This window comes from Mesoplodon mirus (genome assembly GCF_964341445.2).
Source record: "Mesoplodon mirus genome assembly, chromosome: 16".
Lineage (NCBI taxonomy): Eukaryota > Metazoa > Chordata > Mammalia > Artiodactyla > Ziphiidae > Mesoplodon > Mesoplodon mirus.
In genome coordinates, this window is record NC_138992.1 from 3461093 (window position 1) to 3486070 (window position 24978).

General features: G+C 45.5%; 1 protein-coding gene across 2 annotated transcripts in view; it reads left to right on the top strand.

The window, feature by feature from the left end:
• Nucleotides 1–24978, top strand: part of TRAPPC9 (trafficking protein particle complex subunit 9) — a 509314-nt gene that overhangs the window by 304640 nt on the left and 179696 nt on the right. For both annotated transcript variants that reach the window (XM_082601297.1, XM_082601296.1), the window contains one exon: nucleotides 19522–19664. In XM_082601297.1, the coding sequence (XP_082457423.1) occupies nucleotides 19522–19664 (143 nt within the window). The remainder of the gene's footprint in view (nucleotides 1–19521; nucleotides 19665–24978) is intronic.

Genomic DNA, 24978 nt, shown 5'->3' on the forward strand with positions numbered 1-24978 from the left:
AGCAGGTGCCTACAAGGTAGCCGGGATGTCCTCCCTCTGGGGCTGTTGGTAGCCTGTTCCCCTGTGTCCTGGTGAGCCCCCGGGCTCCTGACAAATCGATTCCTCCCCTCTCCCTTTCTCTCCCCTCCCCAAATGTTCGTGGGGTACTTGTTTTCCCAGGTGGAATGTTCAGGGGTGAAAGGGTGGCCTGAGTCCCTAGGAGGACCAGCGAGGGCCTGTGAGCCTGGGATAGTCCCGGGACGGGGTGGTCTGTGCAGTGACAGGGGTAAGTCCCCTTTACCCCGGCTGGAGGAAGGTCCTGGGATTGGGGGGAGGGGGGGCTTCCTCAGTCACGTGGCCCTCGGTGGAGTTGGGACTGGGGGGGGACGAGGAGCCTGGGCTTTGCGCCCACAGACCCCTGGGTTCTAGGAGAGGCTGGTGGGCACAGTTGCCCCGTATGTGAGATGGGAATTCATTGTGAGTGTTACAGGGGAGGACGCCTGCCGTTGCTGGACGTGGTGGGCTTCCCACACACAGAGCGGAGCCCTGTCTTATTTACCATTCCTAGCGGGAGGCCCGGCCTCCACGCTCTGTGCTTATGGAGTGCATGATGCTCATGTTTGCGCCAGACTCTCCAGGGCCGGTGCTAAAGGGAACTTCTTCAGATTCCTTCTCTGGAAAGGAGCTCTTGATTGAGTTTTAGGACCCTCAGACTGCAGGGGCCCAGCCCGCGCTGACCAGCCCATGTCTGTCTGCCTGCCTGCTGTGAAAACCGCAGGGGGCTGCTGCCTAGTCCCCTCGCCGGCTCCGTGCAGAGCGGGGCCAGTGGCCTGGCTGGAGACTCGGGTCCCCGCGTGTCCCCGTCTCTCAGCCACTCAGCCCGCCGGCCCTGGTGACCCACGCCGTCCTCAACGCCCTTGGCGCCAAGCTCAGTGCTGTGCCTGCAGTCGTCCGCCAGCACCACGCGCTTCACGGGATGGTTTAAGCGCAGACTCTCTGCATACCTCCCAGTGTTGGCTCAGGGGCTCGTGTTGGGGCTGAGCTGCAGGGGTGGAGGGAGGACCTTGGGCAGGTTTTCCCCTCTGCACGCTGAGAAGGGAGCTGCATACGCCCCAGAATCGTTGGCAGATGCGGTGAGAGGCCCAGCGCAGGCGCCGAGGGGTCGCAGGTGCTCAGGCACGCAGCGTCCTTCTCTCGCCCAGCCTCTAGGAAACCCCAGGGCCTGGAGGTGGGGGGGGGGTACGGGGGAAGGGGCCCCTTCCAGTTGGAGGTCAGTACATTTTCAGAGGCTGGTGAGCCCGTGGCAAGGAAGCATAGTGAGGAAGCCGCTGCTGATTCTTGCTGATGGGGGCACCGTCCCAGTCATGCCTGGGGACAGGCCTGGCTGAGAGTGTCAAGCTTCATCACAGGCTCTCTTCCCACCTGCGCACCGACAGTTTCCTGTGCTTTCCCAGGGCTCCTGTTAAAACAGCAGGAGCCCAGTTGCAGTATAAGCAACAACCTTTGAAAGGTCCGCTTCCGCAGGCAATGGGCTGGACTGATTTGGAGCTCATTGATTTTGCATTTAGCTCAGGAAAGGTGCATTTACTTTGTCAGTCTACTGACAGGACGCTTCTAGGCAAGAGTTTTCGGCGTAGCCTCACGCTGTAGGACAGCGTCTCGGCCAGCGGCCCTGAGTTGTGGGTTTCAGCTGTGGCTCTGCCCTCCTTAATGGGGTGTGTGACCTGGGGGAGTTTACTTCATCCCCCTGGGCTTCAGTTTCCACGTCTGTAAAATGAGAGGGTTGGGCAGGATGGTCTGTGAGATTCCATTTATCCCGAAGTAAAGGTGATGAGACGAATTCTACGATGGAGGAAAATACAGACATGGATATATGACTCTGTGTGTGCTACACATTTGGGGGTTTGTTTGTAACCACATCTGTGGGTCTGCCTTCCTTCTAGCTCACATTTTTTCCCTTTTGTTAAACATTTCTGCTTTTTCTGCGTCTATTGGGATGATCATATGGTTTTTCTTCTTCAGTTTGTTAATATGGTGTATCACATTGATTGATTTGCATATATTGAAGAATCCTTGCATCCCTGGGTTAAATCCCACTTGATCATGGTGTACGATCCTTTTAATGTGTTGGATGCTGTTTGCTGGTATTCTGTTGAGGATTTTTTGCATCTATGTTCATCAGTGATATTGGTCTGTAATTTTCTTTTTTTGTAGTATCTTTGTCTGGTTTTGGTATCAGGGTGATGGTGGCTTTGTAGAATGAGTTTGGGAGTGTTCCTTCCTCTGCAATTTTTTGGAAGAGTTTTAGAAGGATGGGTGTTAGTTCTTCTCTAAATGTTTGATAGAATTCACCTGTGAAGCCATCTGGTCTTGGACTTTTGTTTGTTGGAAGATTTTTAATCACAGTTTCAATTTCATTACTTGTGATATGTCTGTCTGTTCATATTTTCTGTTTCTTCCTGGTTCAGTCTTGGAAGGTTATACCTTTCTAAGAATTTGTCCATTTCTTCCAGGTTGTCCATTTTATTGGCATATCGTTGCTTGTAATAGTCTCTTTTGATGCTTTGTATTTATACAGTGTCTGTTATAACTTCTCCTTTTTCATTTCTAACTTTATTGGTTTGAGTCCTCTCCCTCTTTTTCTAGATGAGTCTGGCTAAAGGTTTATCAGTTTCGTTTATCTTCTCAAAGAACCAGCTTTTAGTTTTATTGATCTTTGGTATTGTTTTCTTTCTTTCTATTTCATTTATTTCTGCTCTGATCTTTATGATTTATTTCCTTCTACTAACTTTGGGTTTTGTTTGTTCTTCTTTCTCTAGTTCCTTTAGGTGTAAGTTTAGATTGTTTATTTAAGATTTTTCTTGTTTCTTGAGGTAGGATTGTTTTGCTATAAATTTCCCTCTTAGAACTGCTTTTGCTGCATCCCATAGATTTTGGATCATCGTGTTTCATTGTCATTTGTTTCTACGTACTTTTTGATTTCCTCTTTGATTTCTTCAGTGATCTCTTGGTTATTTAGTAGAGCATTGTTTATCCTCCATATGTTTGTGTTTTTTATGGGTTTTTTCCCTGTAATTTATTTCTAATCTCATTGCTTTGTGGTCAGAAAAGATGCTTGATATGATATGATTTCAGTTTTCTTAAATTTACTGAGGCTTGATTTGTGACCCAAGATGTGATCTGTCCTGGAGAATGTTCTGTGCACACTTGAGAAGAAAGTGTAATCTGCTGTTTTCGGATGCAATGTCCTATAAATATCAATTAAATCTATCTGGTCTATTATGTTATTTAAAGCTTTTGTTTTCTTATTAATTTTCTGTCTGGAATACCTGTCCATTGGTGTAAGTGAGGTGTTACAGTCCCCCACTATTATTGTGTTACTGTCAATTTCCTCTTTTATAGCTGTTAGCATTTGCCTGACATATTGAGGTGCTCCTATGTTGGGTGCATATATATTTATAATTGTTATATCTTCTTCTTGGATTGATCCCTTGATCATTATGTACTGTCCTTCCTTGTCTCTTATAACATTCTTATTTTAAAGTCTGTTTTATCTGATACGAGTATTGCTACTCCAGCTTTCTTTCAATCTCCATTTGCATGGAATAACTTTTTCCATCCCCTCACTTTCAGTCTGTACATGTCCCTAGGTCTGAAGTGGGTCTCTTGTAGACAGCATATATTCAGGTCTTGTTTTTGTATCCATTCAGCCAGTCTGTGTCTTTTGGTTGGAACATTTAGTCCATTCACATTTAAGGTAATTATTGGCATGTATGTTCCTATTACCATTTTCTTAATTGTTTTGGGTTTGTTTTTGTAGGTCCTTTTCTTCTCTTGTGTTTCCCATTTAGAGAAGTTCCTTTAGCATTTGTTGTAGAGCTGGTGTGGTGGTGCTGAATTCTCTTAGCTTTTGCTTGTCTGTAAAGCTTTTGATTTCTCTGTCGAATATGAATGAGATCCTTCCTGGGTAGAGTATTCTGAGTTGTAGGTTATTCCCTTTCATCACTTTAAATATATCCTGCCACTCCCTTCTGGCTTGTAGAGTTTCTGCTGAGAAATCAGCTGTTAACCTTGTGGGAGTTCGCTTGTATGTTATTTGTCATTTTTCCCTTGTTGCTTTTAATAAGTTTTCTCTGTCTTTAATTTTTGTCAGTTTGATTACTGTGTCTCAGTGTGTTTCTCCTTGGGTTTATCCTGCCTGGGACTCTGGTGCTTCCTGGACTTGGGTGGCTATTTCCTTTCCCATGTTAGGAAAGTTTTCGACTATGATCTCTTCAGATATTTTCTTGGGTCTTTTCTCTCTCTCATCTCCTTCCGGGACCCCTATAATGCGAATGTTGGTGTGTTTAATGTTGTCCCAGAGGTCTCTTAGACTGTTTTCATTTCTTTTCATTCTTTTTTCTTTATTCTGTTCTGCTTCCGTGATTTCCACCATTCTGTCTTCCAGGTCACTTATCCATTCTCTGCCTCAGTTATTCTGCTATTGATTCCTTCTAGTGTAGTTTTCATTTCAGTTATTGTATTGTTCATCTCTGTTTGTTTGTTCTTTAATTCTTCTAGGTCTTTGATAAATATTTCTTGCATCTTTTCGATCCTTGCCTCCATTCTTTTTCTGAGGTCCTGGATCATCTTCTTTTTTTCCTTTTAAATTATTTATTTATTTATTTTGGGCTGCATTGGGTCTTTGTTGCTACGTGCTGGCTTTCTCTAGTTGCAGCGAGCGGGGGCTTCTCTTTGTTGCGGTGCATGGACTTCTCATTGCGGTGGCTTCTATTGTTGTGGATTACGAGCTCTAGGCACACGGGCTTCAGTAGTTGTGGCTCGTGGGCTCTAGAGCACAGGCTCAGTAATTGTGGCGCACGGGCTTAGTTGCTCCGTGGCATGTGGGATCTTCCCAGACCAGGGCTCGAACCCATGTCCCCTGCATTGACAGGTGGATTCTTAACCACTGCGCCACCAGGGAAGTCCCTCCTGGATTATCTTCACTATCATTATTCTGAATTCTTTTTCTGGAAGGTTGCCTATCCCCATTTAGTTGTTTTTCTGGGGTTTTATCTTGTTCCTTCATCTGGGACATAGTCCTCTGCCTTTTCATTTTGTCTATCTTTCTGTGATTGTGGTTTCCCGCCCAGCTTATGCTGGATCCTTTAGGAAGATGCAGTCAGCTCCTGGGGCTGGTGCTGTGTGGGGCCTCATTTGGGTTCTGGTTGGAGGCCTGAGGCTTTGGCTGGATCTCTCCTAGCAGGTCAGCACATCCCTCTGGCCCTTGATGGGCCCTTTGCTTCCTGGTGCGACCCCTGCCCTCCCTGGGAGCTCAGCTGGGGACTCCTTCCCCAGTCTTTTCCTCTGCTGCCATCTGGGCAGTTACCTCCCCGGGGCCCTGAGTTCCTGACTCTCCCACCTCTGTCCCTGCCTGGAGCGGAGTGATGAGGAGCGGTACGTGCCACCGTTACCGCTGGAGTCTGACTGGAGTCCAGGTCCACCTACTGCTGGAGGTGGTGGTGGAGCCCAGTAGACAGGGCAGAACTCACCTGTCTACACTGAAGAGGTTTCAACACAGCTGAACCGTGTCAGTGCCTCGCTCTCATGAGGAACTCGGAAGGCACAACTATTACTCGTTACTGTTGTTCTCTGTGTATTTCTCAAACAGAGACTGAGGATTTGACGACCCCAAGGCGGGCACGCAGAGAATCAGGAGGAATTAAGTAACACATTGGAGCCCCTCCAGCCCCTCTTGTCTCTTTCTTCATGAGTGGCACGTTTTCTCTTTCCTTCGTCCGAAGGCAGGCACTTGTTTTGTTCTTTATTCTCTAACCTCTCGTCTGGATTTGAGGTGACCCACGCCCCAGCTCTCCAGAGGCTACTTGGGCCTTGCGCAACGATTTGCATGCCCGCTGCCTTTCGGCTCTTACTCCGACCCGGGCTATTCTTAACACAATCTAATCTCAGACCTACCCGTGTGCTGGAGCGCAGGGTTCACGGGGCTCCTGTGTGTGTGTGTGTGTGTGTGTGTGTGTGCGTGCGCGCGTGCATGCTGGAGGAGGAGATACAGCACAGGTGTGTGACTCTCTGCCCTAGAGTGTGCGCAGCTATCTTTAGCTGCTTCTAGGAGCCTTGCCCCTGGAAGGTCACATGGGGGGCCCACAGGCCACCAGGCTGAGCCCTTCACGGAGGAGGTTTGGTCCATCTTTGCAGCCAGTTCTGTAGTAGAACAAGAGCATTTTATTGCAGATGTGACGGGACCCTTTGTAGACTTTGTCTATACACATTTCTGTCCCTCAGGACAAAAGCCTAAGAATAAGTGACATTTCCCTCATTTTAGTGCCAAAAAAAGTACAAAATGACCATCTGAAGGCTTTGTGCCCTGTGGCAGATGTGGACCCTGCCACGTCTGAAGAGCTTCTGTGAGTTGTTTTTGGGAGGAGAAATATCAGAGACGTCTTCCAAGGCTGTGGGCGGAGTGACGGGTCTCTCTGTGGTCTTGGAACAGAGGCTGGGGACGGCGAGCCAGCAAAGCAAGGACCGAAAGGGGTTCAGTGGCTGTGAGGCATCGGGGGAAGTTCCCTCTCACCCTCCCCGTGAGGAGGAGTCGGGGGCAGCACGGCTCTCAGCCTGCCCACACCCCTCTTTTTAGTGTCCCCTTCCAACCCTGGGGACTTCTTATCCGGGTGTTCCTTAGGTAGAAGGTGGGCTTGCCCCATAGTGCAGTCTGGATCCCGCCCCCCATTTTAGGTAAAAACAGTCCCCGAATTCCTTTTGCTTCTCATTGCAATCCTACCATTCTTTTGAAAAGGACAACTCATCTCTGGAAAGCCAGTACTGCTAGAATATTAACTATCAATACATTCAAGTCGTCGACTTGGTGATAAGTGCTTTTCACTTTTCTTGGTTAAGTAGAATAACACTGAGTCAGAGCGACTATTTGGAGAAAGGAAGGAGTCAAGGAATACAGTGGATCTGGGGCTCCTGGCTGCGTGGCGGTTGAGCGGCGGTGTCCTTGCGCTTGGACCGTTGGTTTCATCTCCCCAAGAGGTCGCAGGCATCCGCCTTCATCTTTGTCAGGACGGAGGTGTCCTCCCTGGGGAAGCAGAGGGAGCCGAGGCTTGTTAAACCCACCGCCCTCATTCCTTTTCTCATTCGTTGCTCACACCACCCAGCAGGCAGGGGGCCCTCGTCGTGTCATCGCGCAGAGGAGTCCGAAGCTGGAGCGAGGCCGCCTGCCCCGGGCACCCGGCCAGCAAGTGCACGGCGGCATCTGAACACGCACGGGTCCTCGGGCTCCTCCTGGCTGCCACCTTTCTCCTCCTCACCCGTGCCTCTGGCGGGGTGGCCAGAGGCAAGGACTCAAGTGAGGCAGGAAACCAGATGCCTTGGCGGCGGCTTGGCTCTTATTTGGGGGTGAAGTTCTCTGCCCTCATTGTGCATCTGTTTTGTTGTTAATACTAATGAGCCTTTGCGATGACTTATTGACTGTTCACTAATCCTGGCTTACCTCTGGCTTAATGTTTTCAGCTGACACAGAATGTTACTCCTTTGTAATTTATATTATTTAGCTATTCTTAGCCTTTAGAGTGAATGCGTCTTAGGTGAGTGTAATTAGAAAGGCGTATTTAGCACACAAGGGATAATTTTCTCTCATGCAGCTGTGCATTAAGGAAAAAAAGCACCTGCGGGACTATAAGGTTTCCATTTATAATAGAGATTTATTCTCCCAGAGGCTAGGAAGCCATAATCCTCTGAAAGCTCTTTATATCAATGCTGAAGGTACTCCTTTCATTCATTTATTTATTTAATTGGTAAGCGATGATTGAACTCCTCCATTGGGCAGCGTGCCAGGCTGTGAGCCAGCCCTGGGGGCACCGCCGTGCCTGGAGGGACTCTCGGGGCGGGGTGGGGAGGGGACGACCTGACATTTAAATGGGTTATGATGACTGTTTCTACAGCGGTGCCATGGCTGTCTATTACAAGGAGTTCAGAGTTGGGCAGGTGTGGCATTAAATTCTGCCTTGGACAAGCTTTGCGACTGGCTGGACAAATCATAAATCCAAGCCACAGTTTCTTTTTTTTTTTTTTTTTTTTGAATTTTTAAATTGTATTTATTTTTCTATACAGCAGGTTCTTATTAGTCATTCATTTTATACACATCAGTGTCTACACATCAATCCCAATCTCCCAATTCATCACACCCCGCCACTTACCCCCTTTGGTGCCCATACGTTTGTTCTCTACATCTCAAGCCACAGTTTCTTTATCAGCCCATGGGAGGCTCTGTAGGCCAGTGGTCTTGAGAGGTGAGGTCTTCAGAGTCAGTGGCTAAGTGTAAAGTCATGTCTGGATCTGTTGTGACTTGTTTCTGTCATTGTGGTTCAGCTGCTTGTGGCCCAGCACTCAGTCCCAGGCCCTGAGGGAGCTCTGGCCAGAGCTCGGCGGCTGGCCTGCCAGGGTGCCCTGCTTGTCTCCACCGGTCCGCTTCCCATCTTTCCTGCCTTCATGCAGCTGGGGTCAAACGTCACACTGGAAAAGGGTCAGCCTGGTTTCCTCTTGTCTCCAGCCTCTTCCGGAACAGTCTGACCCCCTCCTCATGCTCTCGGCAGGGCGTGCGGCATGGTGGACAGCCCGGGACGGGGCTCAGTGGACGTTTGATGGACAGTCGGGGTGGTGGCTCTCCCTGGCCTGCCGAGGAACCGTGGAAGGAGGGAGGTGTTAGACTGTCAGCCCCAGGCTGTCTTCACACGGGTAACAGGGTTTGAGAGGAGCCCAGCTAGCACCCTGCTTGCACAGTCTAAGTTTGGAACATCAGAGAGGTGTGTGCAGGAGTGGCCTGGTCAGCTCACCAACCCGGAGAAGCTGGGTGGGAGGGCTGGCCTGGCTGTGGCCACGTGGGCTCCCCAGCGCCTCACCGTGGAATTAGCGTGTCCACACAATCAAGGGCAGAGCTGAAGTCCATGATTCTCACCCACAGGGCCAGCTCTAGGACTCGGGCCAGCCTGCAGGGCCAGTGGAGGACAGGGAGGGGTGGAGCCCACAAGACCCGTCCTTTCCCGTCTCACCAGTTAGGGAGGCTGCCCTCCTCTCCCCACCTGCACGTGGTGGCTCTCAGAGTGTGGTCTCTGGACCAGTAGCTTCAGCATCCTGGGATCTCCTTAGAGATGCAAATTCTCGGGCCCCGTCTGGACCTGCAAATCAGAAACGCTGCTGTGGGGCCCAGCACTGTGTTGAAACGAGCTCTCCTGGGGACTGACGCGAGTTCTGGGGCAGAGCTCCGCAGTCAGGAGAGGTGCCGGGCAGAGGTGGGCTATAAAGTCCAGTCAGAGAACCCCGGTATTGGTCTCTCAGGCCTCAGGGTGGCCAGTGAGAGTTGGGGTAGCCAGTGTTTTCCATGTGAACCAGGGCGTGGAAGAGTGAGGGAGAGAGTCCTCGGGGAAAGTCCTTCATGTGGAAACGGAAGACCGGAGAACAAGCGCTCTCCACAGAGGGGTGGTCTGGGACATGCTGCCTAATCCTCCTTAAGCCTCCTTCCCTCACCTGCAAAATGGGGCTAATGAGCTCTTCTCTGAAGGATTTTGAGGCTTAAACTACACGATGCATAAAGAAAGTGGAATTCAATGTACAGTAATAGATGGCCATTAAAATGCAGTTTTATTTCCTTAACCTCTTTTCCTATTGGCCAAGATGTTCTGGAGGATCTCAAAATGGGAGAGCAGATTATAGACCAGAAGAAGAAATTCTAGGTGTCAGAGTCAGCCTTTGCTATCGGGGACAGAAGCCCAACAGAGGGCTTACAAGGGCGCCCCTCAGTCTCAGCTGCTCAGCTTTCATCCTGGGCGTGGGACTCCTGAGGTCTGGGCAGGACAGGCGGCTCTAGTCTTGGCCTGTTGTACCAACTGAGCTGGAAAAGAATTCTGTAAAGCAGCTGTTAAATTGATTCCCACTGTGAAGATAAAGGGTGGAGGTGGAATTTACCAGGGTCACCTGCTCCGAGGACCTAGAAGTGCCATGGCTGGCCAAGCAGTCAGAAAGTTTGTTTTCTATTTAAAGAAGGAAGTTTGCTGGAGTGAGAAAGGGGCAAAGGCCACAGACTAGAAGAGTTGTTGAATAAATGAAAACATCAGCAGAAATAAATTAAATCAGGAGCAGCCCAGCTCCAGAGAAAGCAGAGCCTCGTGAGATGCGGGCTTTGCAGTGGTCACTGCCTTGTATCCTGAGTAGCCTCGTCGGGCTTTGGCAGCCTCTGATTCTTGTACGTCTCTGGAGTAAAGCCATAATTTCATCTCAGCCATCTGAATGAATGAATGTCCATGTTTCCAGCCCTGGTTAACGGACCATGTGGCCCCAGGCCTATCAAAGAGGCAGCATGCAGCGAAGGTGGCCCTGACTGTGGTTCCACACTCGAGGTTCGAATGCCATTAGGCGCTTAACGAAGGTGCCGCAGTGTGAGTCTAATGAGATCAAAGACAGACCTGTTGTCACGGATTTAACGTTGGATGGGATCTTATAGTGCACTTGGCATTGGGCCCAGAGTCTTAGAGGTGGACTTGAGCTCTTTGTCCCGCCCATACCTAGGTAACCCGCTTCCCATGAAGACCAGGTGCCAGGTCTAATGGTGGAACACCGGGAGTCTTCTCTCTGTGGGCCCTTGGCTGAGATGGGGACAGGCCCCACAGGCACTAACTTGTGTCCTATGGAGGAAGGTGCACGATGCACCCTACGTTTCTCACATTAGAGAAGGTTGTCACAGGTGTGGGAAAATGAGAATGAATCTTGTGGTGTAAATTTGGAACTTGAGGTATCACTCTGAACTCCCTGTTTGTGTTTATTTCTGTATCTTTGTCCATATGTATACTTATATCCATATCTATCTACAGCAAGGTGCCAATATATATGTATGTATGTATGTATAGACACATATTTCTCAGGTTTGTTCACTAGAAAAGCCTTGAAGCAAGAGCATCTTAGTAGCAAAAGAAAATTGTGTTGTTAGAAAATAGTCAATCGATGCTAAAGCTAGTGAGTGAGAATTTAATGAGGAATAAGGTATTTATCACCTGTCAAAGCATCTCCACACAAATTGCTTGTTAATTACTAATGGAAAAATAGGAACAGAACTTGCAGATACCATTATCATCATTATTTCATTATCTATCTATGCATCTATCTATCTATCTTCTATCTCTGTCTGAAGAGAGGGAATTTAAAGATGAGAGAAGATGTGAAAAGTTGTTGAATTGGGTAACGGGGTGGTGTTTGTACTTTCCTTTCAAATCTTCTGTCACTTTGAGATAATATTGAAGTTAAAAGTTTAAAAGATAAACCTTAAAGTCATAGAGGAAAACAGGGGAGAATAATATTTTATAACCTTGGAGTGTGGAGAGTGTTTCTAACCATGATTCAGGAGCCATGAAAAAGGTGCAAGGGACATAAAAGGAAAGACTGCTGCATTAACTGCAAAAAAATTAAACATTTCTGCAAAGAACATCATAAATAAACCCAAAGATACTATCCAAATGGGAAAAAATATTTGCAGCTTATATCACAGGCAAGGAGTAATTTCCTTAATATATAAAACCTCCTAGATATCTGGAAGAAAAAATCAATTAAAAAAAAGAACGGTCAAATGATATGAACATGTACTTCACAACAAAAAAGAGGAAACGGCTGCTTTTTTTGTTACCAGAAATCAGATTTTTGACTTGGCCTTTTAACAGTCCCCAGACACATCTTCCTCCATCTGGACCTCATGTCCTGACCCCTCTCAGTCACCAAGGGACTTCTGGGCCTCTTGAAGAGGAGCTGTTTTGATGGCTGGTGTCGCTCAGATCCATTCCTACATTATTGTGGATGTACCATTTAATTTGTAGTCACTTGGCATCTTTAAGGCATAATTAACACTGAAGAAAGACTTTGGCCAAAAGTGCTAATTAACTGGAAAGTAGTGGTAAGGCTTTCATTTGTGTGTTTCATTGACCTTAAGTAAACTGTAGGACTGGCCTCTTGGGGTATGAGCCCCAGCTGGGACCTGTGGTCCTGAACGTTTGACTTATTAAGTGAATAACATCACAGCTGTTAATCTTGTGTCGTATCACAGAAATAGAGCAGAAGGAAATCTGTGGTGACAGGTCCACTTGGGGTCTTTAAAAATTAGAGGTCTATTTCTTAGACATATAAATTAGTTATGACAGTGTCCAGGGTGATTGTTTTTCTCTGGCAATAGCCTTAGTTAGATTAGAAATCAGGGAACGTTAGATTAGTATTACAAAATGAATAGAAACAATTCATATGAGAACTGGTAAGAACCTCAGGCAATATCTGGCACAAGCCTCAGATTTTACAGATGAGTGTATTGAGGACTAGAGAAAGGACACGACTTTTCCAAGGTCATGTGAAGTTTTAATTACAGTAAATCATAACCTCACTTGCATGACCCTGCTGCAGAACCTGGGGATCCTGAGGCTCCACATTCGTCCTCAGACACAGGCAGCCCTCCATCAGTGTGGCCCACACTATGACTTTGGAGTCTTCTGTTTTAATGATTGCAAGTGATTTTGTGCCTATTAAGGATCAGGATCAATTTCTAAAATAACTTTATTAAATATAATTTGCATTCTGTAAAATGCAGCCACGTTAACTGTACAGCCATCAAGATATAGAATATTCTCATTATCGCCCAACAAGTTTCCCTGACCCCTTTGCAGTCAGCCTTGTCTGCCCCCAACCCGGGCAACAACTGATCTGCTTTTTGTCCTAAAGAGTAACCCTTTCTAGCATCTCATGTACATGCAAGCATACGGTATATATTCTTTTGTATCTGGCCTCTTTCACTCAGAATAATGTTTTGGGGATTTCTGCATGTTGTGGCTATCAGTAGTTTGCTTCATTTTGTTGCTGAGTAGTATTCCATAAAATTTGTTTGTCTAGTCACCTACCTCCTGTTGGACATTGAGGTTATTTTCAGTTTGAGATTAACCTGTACTATGAATAAAGTTTCCAGGGACATTGATATACATGTCTTGGTATGGATATATGTTTTTATTTTTCTTGGTAGAAGTTTCATTGCTAAATAATATATTAATTCTGTGTTTAAATTTATGAGGAATTGCTTGGCTGTTTTCCAAAGTGATTGTACATTTTACATTACCACTAGCAATTTCTGAGAGTTCTAGTAGATTTGTTAGGATTTGGGGGGGGCACATGACTATGTCATATATGAACAGACAGTTTTACTTCTTCCTTTCTGACATGTAGGCCTTTAATTTCTTTTTCTTGCCTTATTGACTTGCCTAGGATCTCAAGTACAGTGTTTATAGCAGTAGTGACAGCGAGGTCCTCGCCTTATTCTGGATTTTAGGGGCAAAACATTGCTTATGATTAAGTATGGTTTTAACTGCAAGTTTTTCATGGGTGCACTTTGTGGATTGAGGATGTTTCTTTTTGTTCCTAGTTTGCTGAGATTTTAAAAGAAATCATAAATAGGTTTTGAATGTTGTCAATTGCATTTTCTGAAGCTATTGAGACGATCCTGTGGCTTTTCTTTCTTTTCTTTTTTTTTATCTGTTAATGGTCTGTTAATATGGTGAATGACATTGATTGATTTCTAATGTTAAACCAAACCTTGCATTGTTAAGCTTACTTGGTCATGATGTATTACTCATTTTAAATATTACTGAATTTGACTCAGTAATAATTGTTAAGGATTTTTACATCTAAATTCAGGAGGGATATAGGCCTGTAGTTTTCTTTATGAACTCTCTGCTTTTAGCAGTTGGGTAACACTGGCCTCATAAAAAGAATGGGGATATTTTCTCCCTCTCTTTTCTGAAGGCGTTTCTGTAAACTGGTATTGTCTCTAACATTAAGTTTCGACAGAATTCAGCTGGGAGACCATCTGAGCTTGGGGTTTCTTTTAGAAGGGTGTTTTAGTTTATGAATCCAATGTCTTCGCTTAGTAGGAGGCTCTTCAGGTTTTCTATTTCTTGTTGGTTCTGTTTGGTAACATGCCCATTTTACCTAAGTTGTTGAATCTATTGGCATTAAATTGTTTACACTCTTTCTTTACTGTCTTTTTCATGTGTGCATGATGTGTACAGATACTCGTTTTCATTCCTGATATTAGTAATTAGTTTCTCACTTCTTTTTTCCTTGATCAGCCTAACTTAGAGGATTGTCACTTTTATTGATATTTTCACAAAATAGGTTTTAGCTTAATTGATTTTTTTCTCCCATTATTTGTCCAATTTCTATTTAATAATTGCCCAATCCTCCCTTCCTTGCTGGGTTGTTTGCTCTTCCTATCCAACTCCACACCTCACACAGACGGGCTTTTTTTCTCCTTTATCCTTGTATATACTAGGATGCTTCTCTGTGATGTAATATATCACAACTGTCTTAGATATCTAGGGGCTTGTGTCTTTGACTAGACCTGAGCAAGCCCTCAGGGGTGGCATTGTGTCATCTGCCATAGTCCCTTACACTTAGACATTCATTCAGGGTCAGTGAGTGAATGAGTGGGTGGATGAATGAATGAATGAATGCTGTTCTGAGCAGTTTGCATACATGGAAGAGAGAGGGCTGTGCAGCCACGCAGCTCTGCATTTGAACCCTGGATGTGCTACTCCCTGGGTGTGTGGCATAGGCCAGTCACCTAACTGCTTGTTTGAGAAAACTGGACTTTCCTTGTAGGGCTCTTAACATTAGAGCCCATGTGTGAAGACAACTTAACATTGCATTTGGCACTTAGTAGGTGCCCAATAAAAGGTAGCTCTTGAAAGACCTTTCATTTTAGCTCAAATAATAAATTATATTGATAGTATACCTAGAAAGTAACTTTTCTCTAATTCTTTGCCCATTTCTGATTTTTATAATAGTCTTCCCTCAAAATAAAGACCATCACATGTTCTAAGAAGGGACAGTCTTATGGCAGAATACTGCATTGTTTCTCCTTATATTTTGATTGAAATAAAGCTTAGACATCCTGTGTCTTTTATCACCCCACTTTATGGCTTTATTAAAATATTCTAATTTTTTGGGACTGAGAGGTTTTTTTTTTAATCAAGGAAGAAAGGCAGTAATACTCAATTTAGAAAATCTTTTCTGTGCTTGATTTTCATAAATTACATATTTTCCCCCATAATTATATCTTTTCCTTGCTTCTCTACAGAGTAAATAAACAGCCAATTCCAAAAAGATAGAAACACAGACTATTTCTTCTTTGTTATATGGTACTTGACAGTTATCTATCTGTGTATTTTTTGCTCATTTCCCAAGTGATTTCTACTCTATCACTACCTGGAGACAACTTTTAAGTTTACCTTAAAAAACAAAAAAGACAGTGTGACATTTTTATTACTTCACAGATTTTGGCTTTTCAAGGCCATAATTGAGAGCCTGTTTATTTCCTTGACCACCATGCTTGCAATTTGTGGAAGCTGCCATGTATGTGTTGGGTGATGGATTGGTTTTATTTGCTTATTTATCAGTTAATTTATTCAGACATTCATTGACTCAGCATTTAGTGAGCTTTCTGAGATCAGGAACCATACTGTATTCATTGTTCTAAGCACAGATCCTGGCACTCAGAAAGTACCCAGGAAGTGATGGAAAAGAGGAATGAAAGAATAGACCAAACAGATGAGAGTCCCCTGGACTGAGAAAGTCGTTACAGAAAGGTTTATTTGGATGTGTGTATGAGGGGGTCTTACCTTCTGCTCACAAACAAGGGTTTTCAAAAGTATAAGACATAAAATTGGCAATCCTTTTGAGATGACAGTACAGTGCTTTATGCTATGGGAAAAGAATTTGGGATTTTGGTGAAACCAAAATATGATCCTGTATTTCATGGAGTCCTTTTAAAGTAAGGCAGTATAGCCATCTTACTGGAGAAGGCATGGCTTTTGAGAGGCCATTGAAGAAGGAGTAACATTTATACAGGTTGAGAGAATTAGTAGGACCAAAGTTCAAGGGAACCTGTAAACATATAGACCTTGAGGAGTGGTGGGAGGTGAGTTGGAACAATGAGCTTTTAAAATGGGACTGAGGAACTTGAATAGACATTTCTCCAAAGAAGATGTACAAATGGCCAGTAAGCATGTAAAAAGATACTCAACATCATTAGTCATTAGGCGAATGCACATCAAAACCAAAATGAGATACCACTTCACCCCCATTAGGATGGTGATTATTAAAAAAACAGACCAAGCAAACAGGAAAAAAACCCCAAGTATTGTTGAGGATGTAGAGAGATTGGAATCCTTGTGCATTGCTGGTAGGAATGTGAAATGGTGCAGCCATTGTGGAAAATGGTATAGTGATTCCTTAAAGAGATTAGATATAGAATTATCATGTGATCTAGCAGTTCCACTTCTGGGGATATGCCCAAAGGAATTGAAAGAGGGTCTCAAACAGATATTTGTACACCCATGTTCATAGCAGCATTATTCACAGTAGCCAAAAAGTGGAAGCAACGTAGGTGCTTGTTGACAGGTGAATGGATAAACAACATGTGGTATATCCATTCAGTGGAATATTATTCAGCCTTGAAAAAGAATTAAGTTCTGATATAAGCTATAGCACAGATGAACCTTGGAAACACTATGCTGAGGAAATAAGCCAGTCACAACAGGACAAAAATGCAGTGATTCCACTTACATGAGGTATCTGGAGTAGTCAAATCCATGGAGACAGAAAGCAGATGGTGGGTGCCAGGAGCTGGGGGAGAGGGGAGTAGATTTTTTGGTGTAATTTGTATAGCGTTTCAGTTTGGGAAGATGAAAAATTCTGGAGATGGATGGTGGTGATTGCTATACAACAATGTGAAAGTACTTAATGCCACAAAACCATACACTTAACGGTGGTTAAAATGATAAATTTTATGTTATGAGTATTTTACCACGATACGAAAAATCTTAAATGAAATAAATGGCATTGAAATACATTTCACATTTCTTCCTTTTTAAGCCGTGTTGCCTTAGGGTGTCAGATGGTGAGGTTGCAGAAGGAGAAAGGAACCTATGTAGTGAGCGCATGTTTGTTCTGCTACTTCGTGTTCTCACCGAATCTTCATTCAAGTCCAGTGAGATAGGTGTTAATTATTGTCCCCACTGAACACTTGAGGAACCGAGGCTGAGAATGGTGAGATACTGTGCCCAAGGTCTCACAGAGTGTCAGGCTGAGTTCATCTGGCCTCCATACCTGCTCTCCGTCCACTGTACCAGGCTGCCTTGCCTGTCTCTGGAATTTCTATCCTCTGGCCTTCCCAGAGGAAAACCATTCTCCACCTAGGATGGCCTCTGGCAGCATGCATACACAGGTGGTTTTCTTTAGTTCTAAATAATTGTGTAGCTGTGGCTGCCTCTCTTTTGGAGAGGGGACACCGGTCAGTGAAAGCAATGACTGAGGGCTAAATGCCGTGTCTTGCCTGGAAGGCTTATTGAAACGTGACTCTTGAAGCATAGGGAAGAGAGCAGGAGGGCAGGTGGGCAGGCACCTGCTCTGCCATTGGGAAGTGTGGCTTCTCTTGGCTCTTGCAGGTGGGAATGTGCTTGAGTCCCCAGCTTGAACACGTGGTTTTGAGGCTCCTGTGCGGCACTGTCTGCCCCAGACAATGCTCTGAGCTCACGCTCACTCTTCCCTTTCCGGAAGAGGCGCCCACTGAGGTCATTAGTGACCAGTTCATCACCATTAGTGTGGTGGACGCTTTCTCAGGCCCTTTTTGCATGGGTTGGCTGCCGCAGCGGGCATTCTGGCCCCTCTCCCCAGAGCTCTGCCCTCCTTGGGTTTCCAGGACACCAGCCTCTTGTCTCTTGTTGCTGGTGCTTTTGGTGTCATATCTACGCAACCATTCCTAATCCAGGGTCGCGAAGATTTCCTCCTCTGTTTTCTTCTTAGAGTTTCACGGGTAAACTTCTTATGTAAAGGACCGTACAGTAAATAGTTCAGCTTTGCTGGCTGCCTATGGTCTCTGATGCATATTCTTCGTTGGTTTTGTCGTTTGTTTTGTTTTACAACCTTTGAAAAATGCGAAAACTGTTCTCAGCTCCAGGGCATACAGAACCAGGCTGCGGGCCAGATCTGGCCCTTGGGCCGTAGTGTGCCGACGCCTGTTTTAGGACCTTACCGGGGAGGCTGAGTCATTTTAGTGAGGAGTTGAGCTGGGTTTGAGATTTCCTGTTGCTATGGTTACTCTTGGTGCAGCACAGGCTCCAAATCGTGCTGGGGGAAGGGGAAGAAAGTCGGGGCTGCTGAGGTAGGTACCCGGGGTTTTTCCCGTACTGGTCCTCCATCCTCAGCCCTGAGCCCTCCCTGCCCACCAGCACGTGGCCGGGGCCTCTCCACACCTTCATGCCACCTCCAGAGGCGTCTTACCGGGTGCCTGCTGGGTCTGTGCCGGGAGCGGATGGGGCCCTCTCGCTGTCCTCGTGCTGCCTCAGCCCTAGGTCGGGGCCGTGCCCCTGGGTCCTGCGTGTGGGCTCTCGGCGCTCCCGCCCTTCCCCCAGTAGCAGCCATCCTCTGCCTGGTATAGTGGTGGGCAGTGTGTATGAATGGGTTTCCTGCCTCTGTCTCTAGTGGCATTGCTATAGGATCCTGGCTTGGGACCGGCTCCTGGCCCTCCCAGCAGCGTCTGCCCTCCCCTCACTAGAACGGATATATACCCCTGTCTTTGTGCCCTTGGCATTGGCTCCCCCTCCTCCGGAGGCTTAAGATTTTGCTTTAGTGGAGAGAAGGGTCTGGATGGGGTTGGGGTGGGGGTAGGGGATTGGAGCTGGGGGTTCGGTTTCTTCTTCTTCTTGTGGTGGCTCCTGACCTCCTCTGCCAGGCCTGTACCACCAGGGAGGCTCCCCTGCACTCCTGCCCCTGCCAGTCCTTTGTGTAAGCCCCCAGGGAGGTCCTTGGAGAAGACCTGGAGCGGGCGGGAACTGTCCTTGGGTCTGGAGAGTCCTCACTCTCAATAGAGCCCCTCCTCAGCCTTTAGCAATTCATTAACGTCTGAGCTGATTCCTTCCTGCCAGCTTGTATGGTGGCTGCCTCTGCCCCTGGTGAGATGTGTCCCCACCCTGTCCCTCCTGGAAGGACCTTGTTCCTCCTTGGCCTTCTGGCTATGTGGTTGCCCTGTGACCTTATCTCTGTGGGTTCAAGGAAGTGTCATGAGTTGGTAGCTTGCCGGCCTTGCTCACTGTGAGCCTGGGAGCCACGTTCCAGCTCCTTGACGGAAGCCCCTCCTCCCCCTCAACGTGATCTGTGTGTTTAAGTGATGCTGATTGAAATGTGTTTTTCTCTCTCAAATGCTGTATCCCATCACAGAGTAATTCTGGAGCTCCTTTCCATTCATGTTTCCAGGCTGAGAATTGTAGGTGTCAGATACAGGGCATCATCAGGGGAAAGATGGTACCAGATGTCAGGTGCCAGGTGACAACCCTGGGTGAGAGTTGCCCGTGGTAATAACTTAACCAGTTGGGCTAATCTTCAGCCTTATCTGAGTGAAGTCTGCTGCCTGGGGGAATGGCGGTCAACTGAGGGAGCACTAACTTACCAGTTTTTACATCTTTTTAGACCCTGGAAGCTATCCTGAATTTCAAATACTCCGGAGGCCCGGGCCACATTGAAGGATATTACAGGAACCTCTCGCTGGGGCTGCACGTAGAGGTTGAGCCATCTGTGTTCTTCACACGAGTCAGTACGCTGCCGGCAACCAGGTAAATGCCCCTCTGCTCTTTGACCGCCTTGTTCTAGAGTCTGAGGGCGCTGCGTTTGGAATTCTGACCTTGGTGTTCGTTTTGGTCCCACTGTTCACTGTGCTGACTTATTTAGCCTCCCCGGGTCTTCATCAGAAAAACAGGCAGTGTAGAGCAATGCCGCTTCAGTTAGATGGGGGTGACTGGACTTCACACCTTTTACCATGCTGTAGTAATATTGTGGGCGGTGCAGTATGCTTGCTTGTGGTTGTCATCGTGCAGGACATGGTTCCCGCCCGTTGTCCCAAGCCTGGAACTCACTCCAGTCTGGTTCAGCTCTCCTGTTAGCAGGGGCTCAGCAGATGGCTCCCTGTCTTGGAGACTTCTGGAGGCGTCCAGCATTATCTGTCTGTGTCACTTTGGGCGCCCCAGGAAGACTGTGCAGGCAGGACTGGGCTGCCCAGCGTCTCAGCCCCATCTTTGCAGAGCTCCCGGCCATCTGGAGCGTGGGGTCATTTCTGCCCAGAGCACCCTACTTGCAAGAGGCTTTCTCTCTTGATTACTTCTCCAGGCCTAGTCTTCCTTTAGGGAGAAAGAAACCAGTTTGTCTACTTCAGACCCGGAAGTGGTCAGAGATACTAGAGGTTATTCCTCCCTTAGGTGGGAGAATGACAGTCCCTCACCCCCGAAGTTGACCTGTGATGAGCTGGGAGCAGTGGGGTCTGAAGCACTGGGTGGGGCTCCAGCCAAATGGAGACCCTCTGGGGTCAGATTCCTGCCCAGGTGGTGAGCAGCCTTTGGAAGGCAGGTCCTGATCACCCCTGGGCATGTCCACATTCTCATGTCCAGGGCACATTACATCTCGGGGTAGGATAGAGTGGGCTCGTATTACTTTTTTTATTTTTTTTTTGGCGGCATTGGGTCTTCGTTGCTGTGCACGGGCTTTCTCAAGTTTTGGAGAGCAGGGGCTACTCTTCGTTGCGGTGCGCGGGCTTCTCATCGCAGTGTCTTCTCTTGTTGCGGAGCACTGGCTCTAGGTGCGTGGGCTTCAGTAGTTGTGGCATGTGGGCTCAGTAGTTGTGGCTCGCAAGCTCTAGAGCGCAGCCTCAGTAGTTGTGGCACACGGGCTTAGTTGCTCTGCGGCATGTGGGATCTTCCCGGACCAGGGCTCCAACCCGTGACGCCTACACTGGCAGGCAGATTCTTAACCACTGTGCCACCAGGGAAGTCCCAGTATTACTTATTTTTAATGGAGTTAAGGCTATACTTACCTGTCTATCCTTGACTGTGGGGGAGAGAACATCACATGCAGCATCCCTCTCCCCTCCACCAGTGGGCTCTATAGTCCACAGAGTATAATAGAGGGACGTTAATGTCAATATAAAACTCTCTTTAGAGTGATACAGCCCCCAAAAGTAAGGGTAGTTTCAGTTCATAGGAAAGACTGCTGTTCTCCCCAGCCATTGGAGAATGGCTTCAGCAAGAATTAATGTCTTTGCTTGGGCTTTTCAACCCAAGCACATTTTGATCACATTTCATCATCTATCACTTTTTCAACCCGCAGAGTAATGGTCTTTCTTGCCAACGCTTGCCTCTGTTTTGAATTTGTATGAAGCGTCAAAGCACTTGCCAGCGGGGAGCTTTGGCAAGGATGCCTGCCAGGTGCTGTTAGAGTTTTACAGGCCCTTCCTGTGCTTTGGTCCACTCCTGGTGTGTGTTCTTTCTCATCCCCTCATCTCCCGCTGCCACTGCTCATATAAATAGGTCTTGGATTATTTTCACCTTATTGATATCTGGCTTCCATGTCACGGCCCCTGCAGTTCCTAATGACAATTTAAGATGAGAAAAATGTTGCCTTGTGGTTTGGTGCAAATGTACACTCAGAAGAGTTGGTGGTTAGCTGACGTGCTGTTTGGTGCCTGGTTACCCGCCTGTTGACCTCACTCTCTTTCTTTTGGCCTACGTGTTTCTTTTCCCTGCTCTTGGGATTGAGATTTGATTTCCTCTAATCCTCCCTTTCCTTTCCTGCTAAGTATAACTGAGCCCCAAATCCTGTGGGTTCAGCTGATGTCCCTGCATTCCGCTGCACGTCTTTGCCATCTTCCCCGGGGACTCTAGAAATACTTGCTACTCAGTCCTCCGCCTCTAACCCTGCTCCGGCATCGTCCTGTAAACACGCATGAACGTTCCCACATCACCATCTGGCTTAAAGACTTTCCCGGTGCCTATGGGATAAAGTTCAAAGTCCCCACTCTGATATTCAAGGTACTTAAAATTTTGATCTAGGTGTTTCTCTTCAGCTGTTTGTCCCCCGTCCCTCCACACCTCACGTGAAAGACTCTGCTTCTCACCATCACCAGGACGTGTCAGGACAGCTTACTCCAGTGTGCCTTTGCATACCTCCTTTTCTAAAACTGTTCTTTTTCTTAAACTGTCATTCCTTCACTTAACCTTTTGGGAAATGTCTATTTGCCATTGATATATGTTACGTTTTTATAAACTTTTCCTGACCATGACTAGGCATGGGGGGGGTCCTTCTGTGGGTTCCCCTGTACATTCTTTGTATGTCTAATAAAGCACTTAGCAGACTGTAAACCTTTAAGCCAACACCTCCAGTGTTTTGGGTGCTATGTGAAGCACCCACTGGGATCAGAGATGGACAGAGAACACAGTCCTTGTGTTTTATCAGCCTGGTAAAAGCTCATCAGGCAGAGATAATACCAGATGGAAACTCGGATCTACATTAGGGAATGATGAATCCCGGAAATAAAGTGAATAGTTTAGGTGTGAGATTTTTTATCCTCGCTTTTTGATTTCTTTAAAAGGCTACTGACTGTCTAAGAAAGAAATAATAGCATTTAATTTTTTAGTGCATGTCATATAAAGAAGTAGAATATGTAAAAAAAAAATCACACAAATGGAAAAAGAGGGAGAAGTGAACATTTTTATATGCAAAATGTTATATTATTTGAAGTTAGAATGTGATGTTAGAGATGTATGTTGTAAAGCCTTGAGCAATGACTTAAGGTATGGGTAGTATACCAGGAGAGATAAAACAGAACACTAAAAAATAACCCCCCAAAGGGGGAAAGAGGTGGCAAGAAAGGAGGAGAGAAGAACCAGGAACATATAAATAGAAACAAATAGCAGTGTGGTAGATTTAAACCCACTGTACCAAGAATTACATTAAATGTAACTGAACTAAATGTTACATTTAAAATCTTTGCCCCCCCAAGTTACAGAGGTACTCTGCCACTTTTTCTTTGAGGAGGTTTATAGTTAAAGTTTTCCCCAGAATCTGTCTCAAATGAAGTTTTGTGCATGATGTGATGTATGGATGAAAGACTTAAATAGTTGGGGAGAGATACCATGTTTATTGACTGGAAGAGTCAGTTACTGCTAGGATACCAGTTTCTCCAAATTTGATTATAAATTCAATACAATCCCAATTAAAATTCCAACAGGACTTTTTTTGGGGGGGGTGGGAGTTGACAAACTGTTTTTAAAATTATTTCACAAGGGAATAGATTATTGCCAATGGAATAGGCAAATGACTTGACAAAAAAACAAAGTTGGAGGACTTAGGCTACACGACTTTAAGACTTAACATAAAGTTACAGTAATCAAGAGACAATGCTATTGTTGTAAAGACAGAGAAATCAACGGACCATAATAGATGGTCCGGAAAGAGACTCACTCATGCATGATCAGTTGATCATAGGACCAGCAAGGTATGAAAACAATTGTATGTGGAATGAAAGTCTTTCCAACAAATGATGCTGGAAGAACTGGATATATATGTGGTGGGAAAAAAAATGTGGAAATGGTCATACTGTATAAAAATACAAGAGCCAACTCTCTATGTTTTCTATAAGAAACTCACATTAAATATGCACAGTTTAAAAGCAAAAAGATGGGGGGGAAAGGCATGCCACGTTAACAGTAATCGTAAGAAAGATGACATGGATATATTATCAAATAAGCAGACTTTCAGGAGAAAAAGAGAGAGAGTAAGCAGATAATTTGTAATGATGGAAGGGTCACGTCATCAAGAGTACCTGATAATCCTAAATGCAAATGCACTTAGAAACATAACTTCAAAATAAAACAGACGTCTGAAGGGAGAGATGGAAAACAGATCATTATAGTTGGATATTTCAACACTCGTTTCTCAGTTTTTGACAGAACAAGGAAAATATAGAAAGAAACAGAAAAATATAGAAAGCTTGCACAGGTCTAGTAAACAACTCCAGCTAACTGATATTATAGAACACTAAATGCTTATGCTAGAGGTTGAATGGCTTAAAATCAGTGGTATAAGTGTCTATGTAAGATAAAGAAGAGCAAAATGTACCCAGAATAAACTGAAGTAAAAGAAAATAAATAATAAAGAGTGAAGAGTGAAAATAAATAATAAAGAGTGAAGTAAAAGAAAATAATAATAGGGGATAGGAATGAAATAGAAAATGAAAAAATAATATGTAAACTAAATGGAACCCAAAATCGATTCTTTGAAAAGATTAATGAAATTAGTAAACTATAGCCAGGATGGTCAGAATTTTAAAAAAGAGAGTGAACACACAAATTACTAATAATGAGAATGAAAGAGGGGGGCATGGCTAAATTCTGCAGACATTAAAAGAACAATAAGAGTGTCCTGGGCTTCCCTGGTGGCGCAGTGGTTGAGAGTCCGCCTGCCGATGCAGGGGACACGGGTTCGTGCCCCGGTCCGGGAAGATCCCACATGCCGCGGGGCGGTTGGGTCCGTGAGCCATGGCCGCTGAGCCTGCGCGTCCGGAGCCTGTGCTCCGCAACGGGAGAGGCCACAACAGTGAGAGCCCTGCGTACCGCAAAAAAAAGAAAAAGAGTGTACTGTGAGAAATCATATTCCAATAAATTTGACAACTTAAATGAAATGGAAAAAAATTTTTGAAAGACATGAATTACTAAAGTTGGTACAAGAGAAAATAGAATCCCTGAGGTAGTCATATCAGTTAAAGAGTTTAATTTTTAGTTTTAATTAGTTAATTAGTTTTAATTCTTAATTAAAATTTTTCCATGAAGCAAAGATTTCTCAGATGTAGTGAGAAACTACTAACCGTAAAATAAAAAGTTGGTAAGATGGTTTTTATCAAAATTAAAAACTTCAGCTCATCAAAAAGCAAGCTCCATATTGGGAGAAAATGTTTACAATACACTTATGCAACAAAGGTCTGTATCCAACATATACCATGAAGTCCTAAAAATAAATACCCAAGAGACCAAAACTGGGTGGAATTTAAACTCCAGAGAACCCTTTGAAGTCAGCATTGCTGTATGGAGATGTTAAATAACT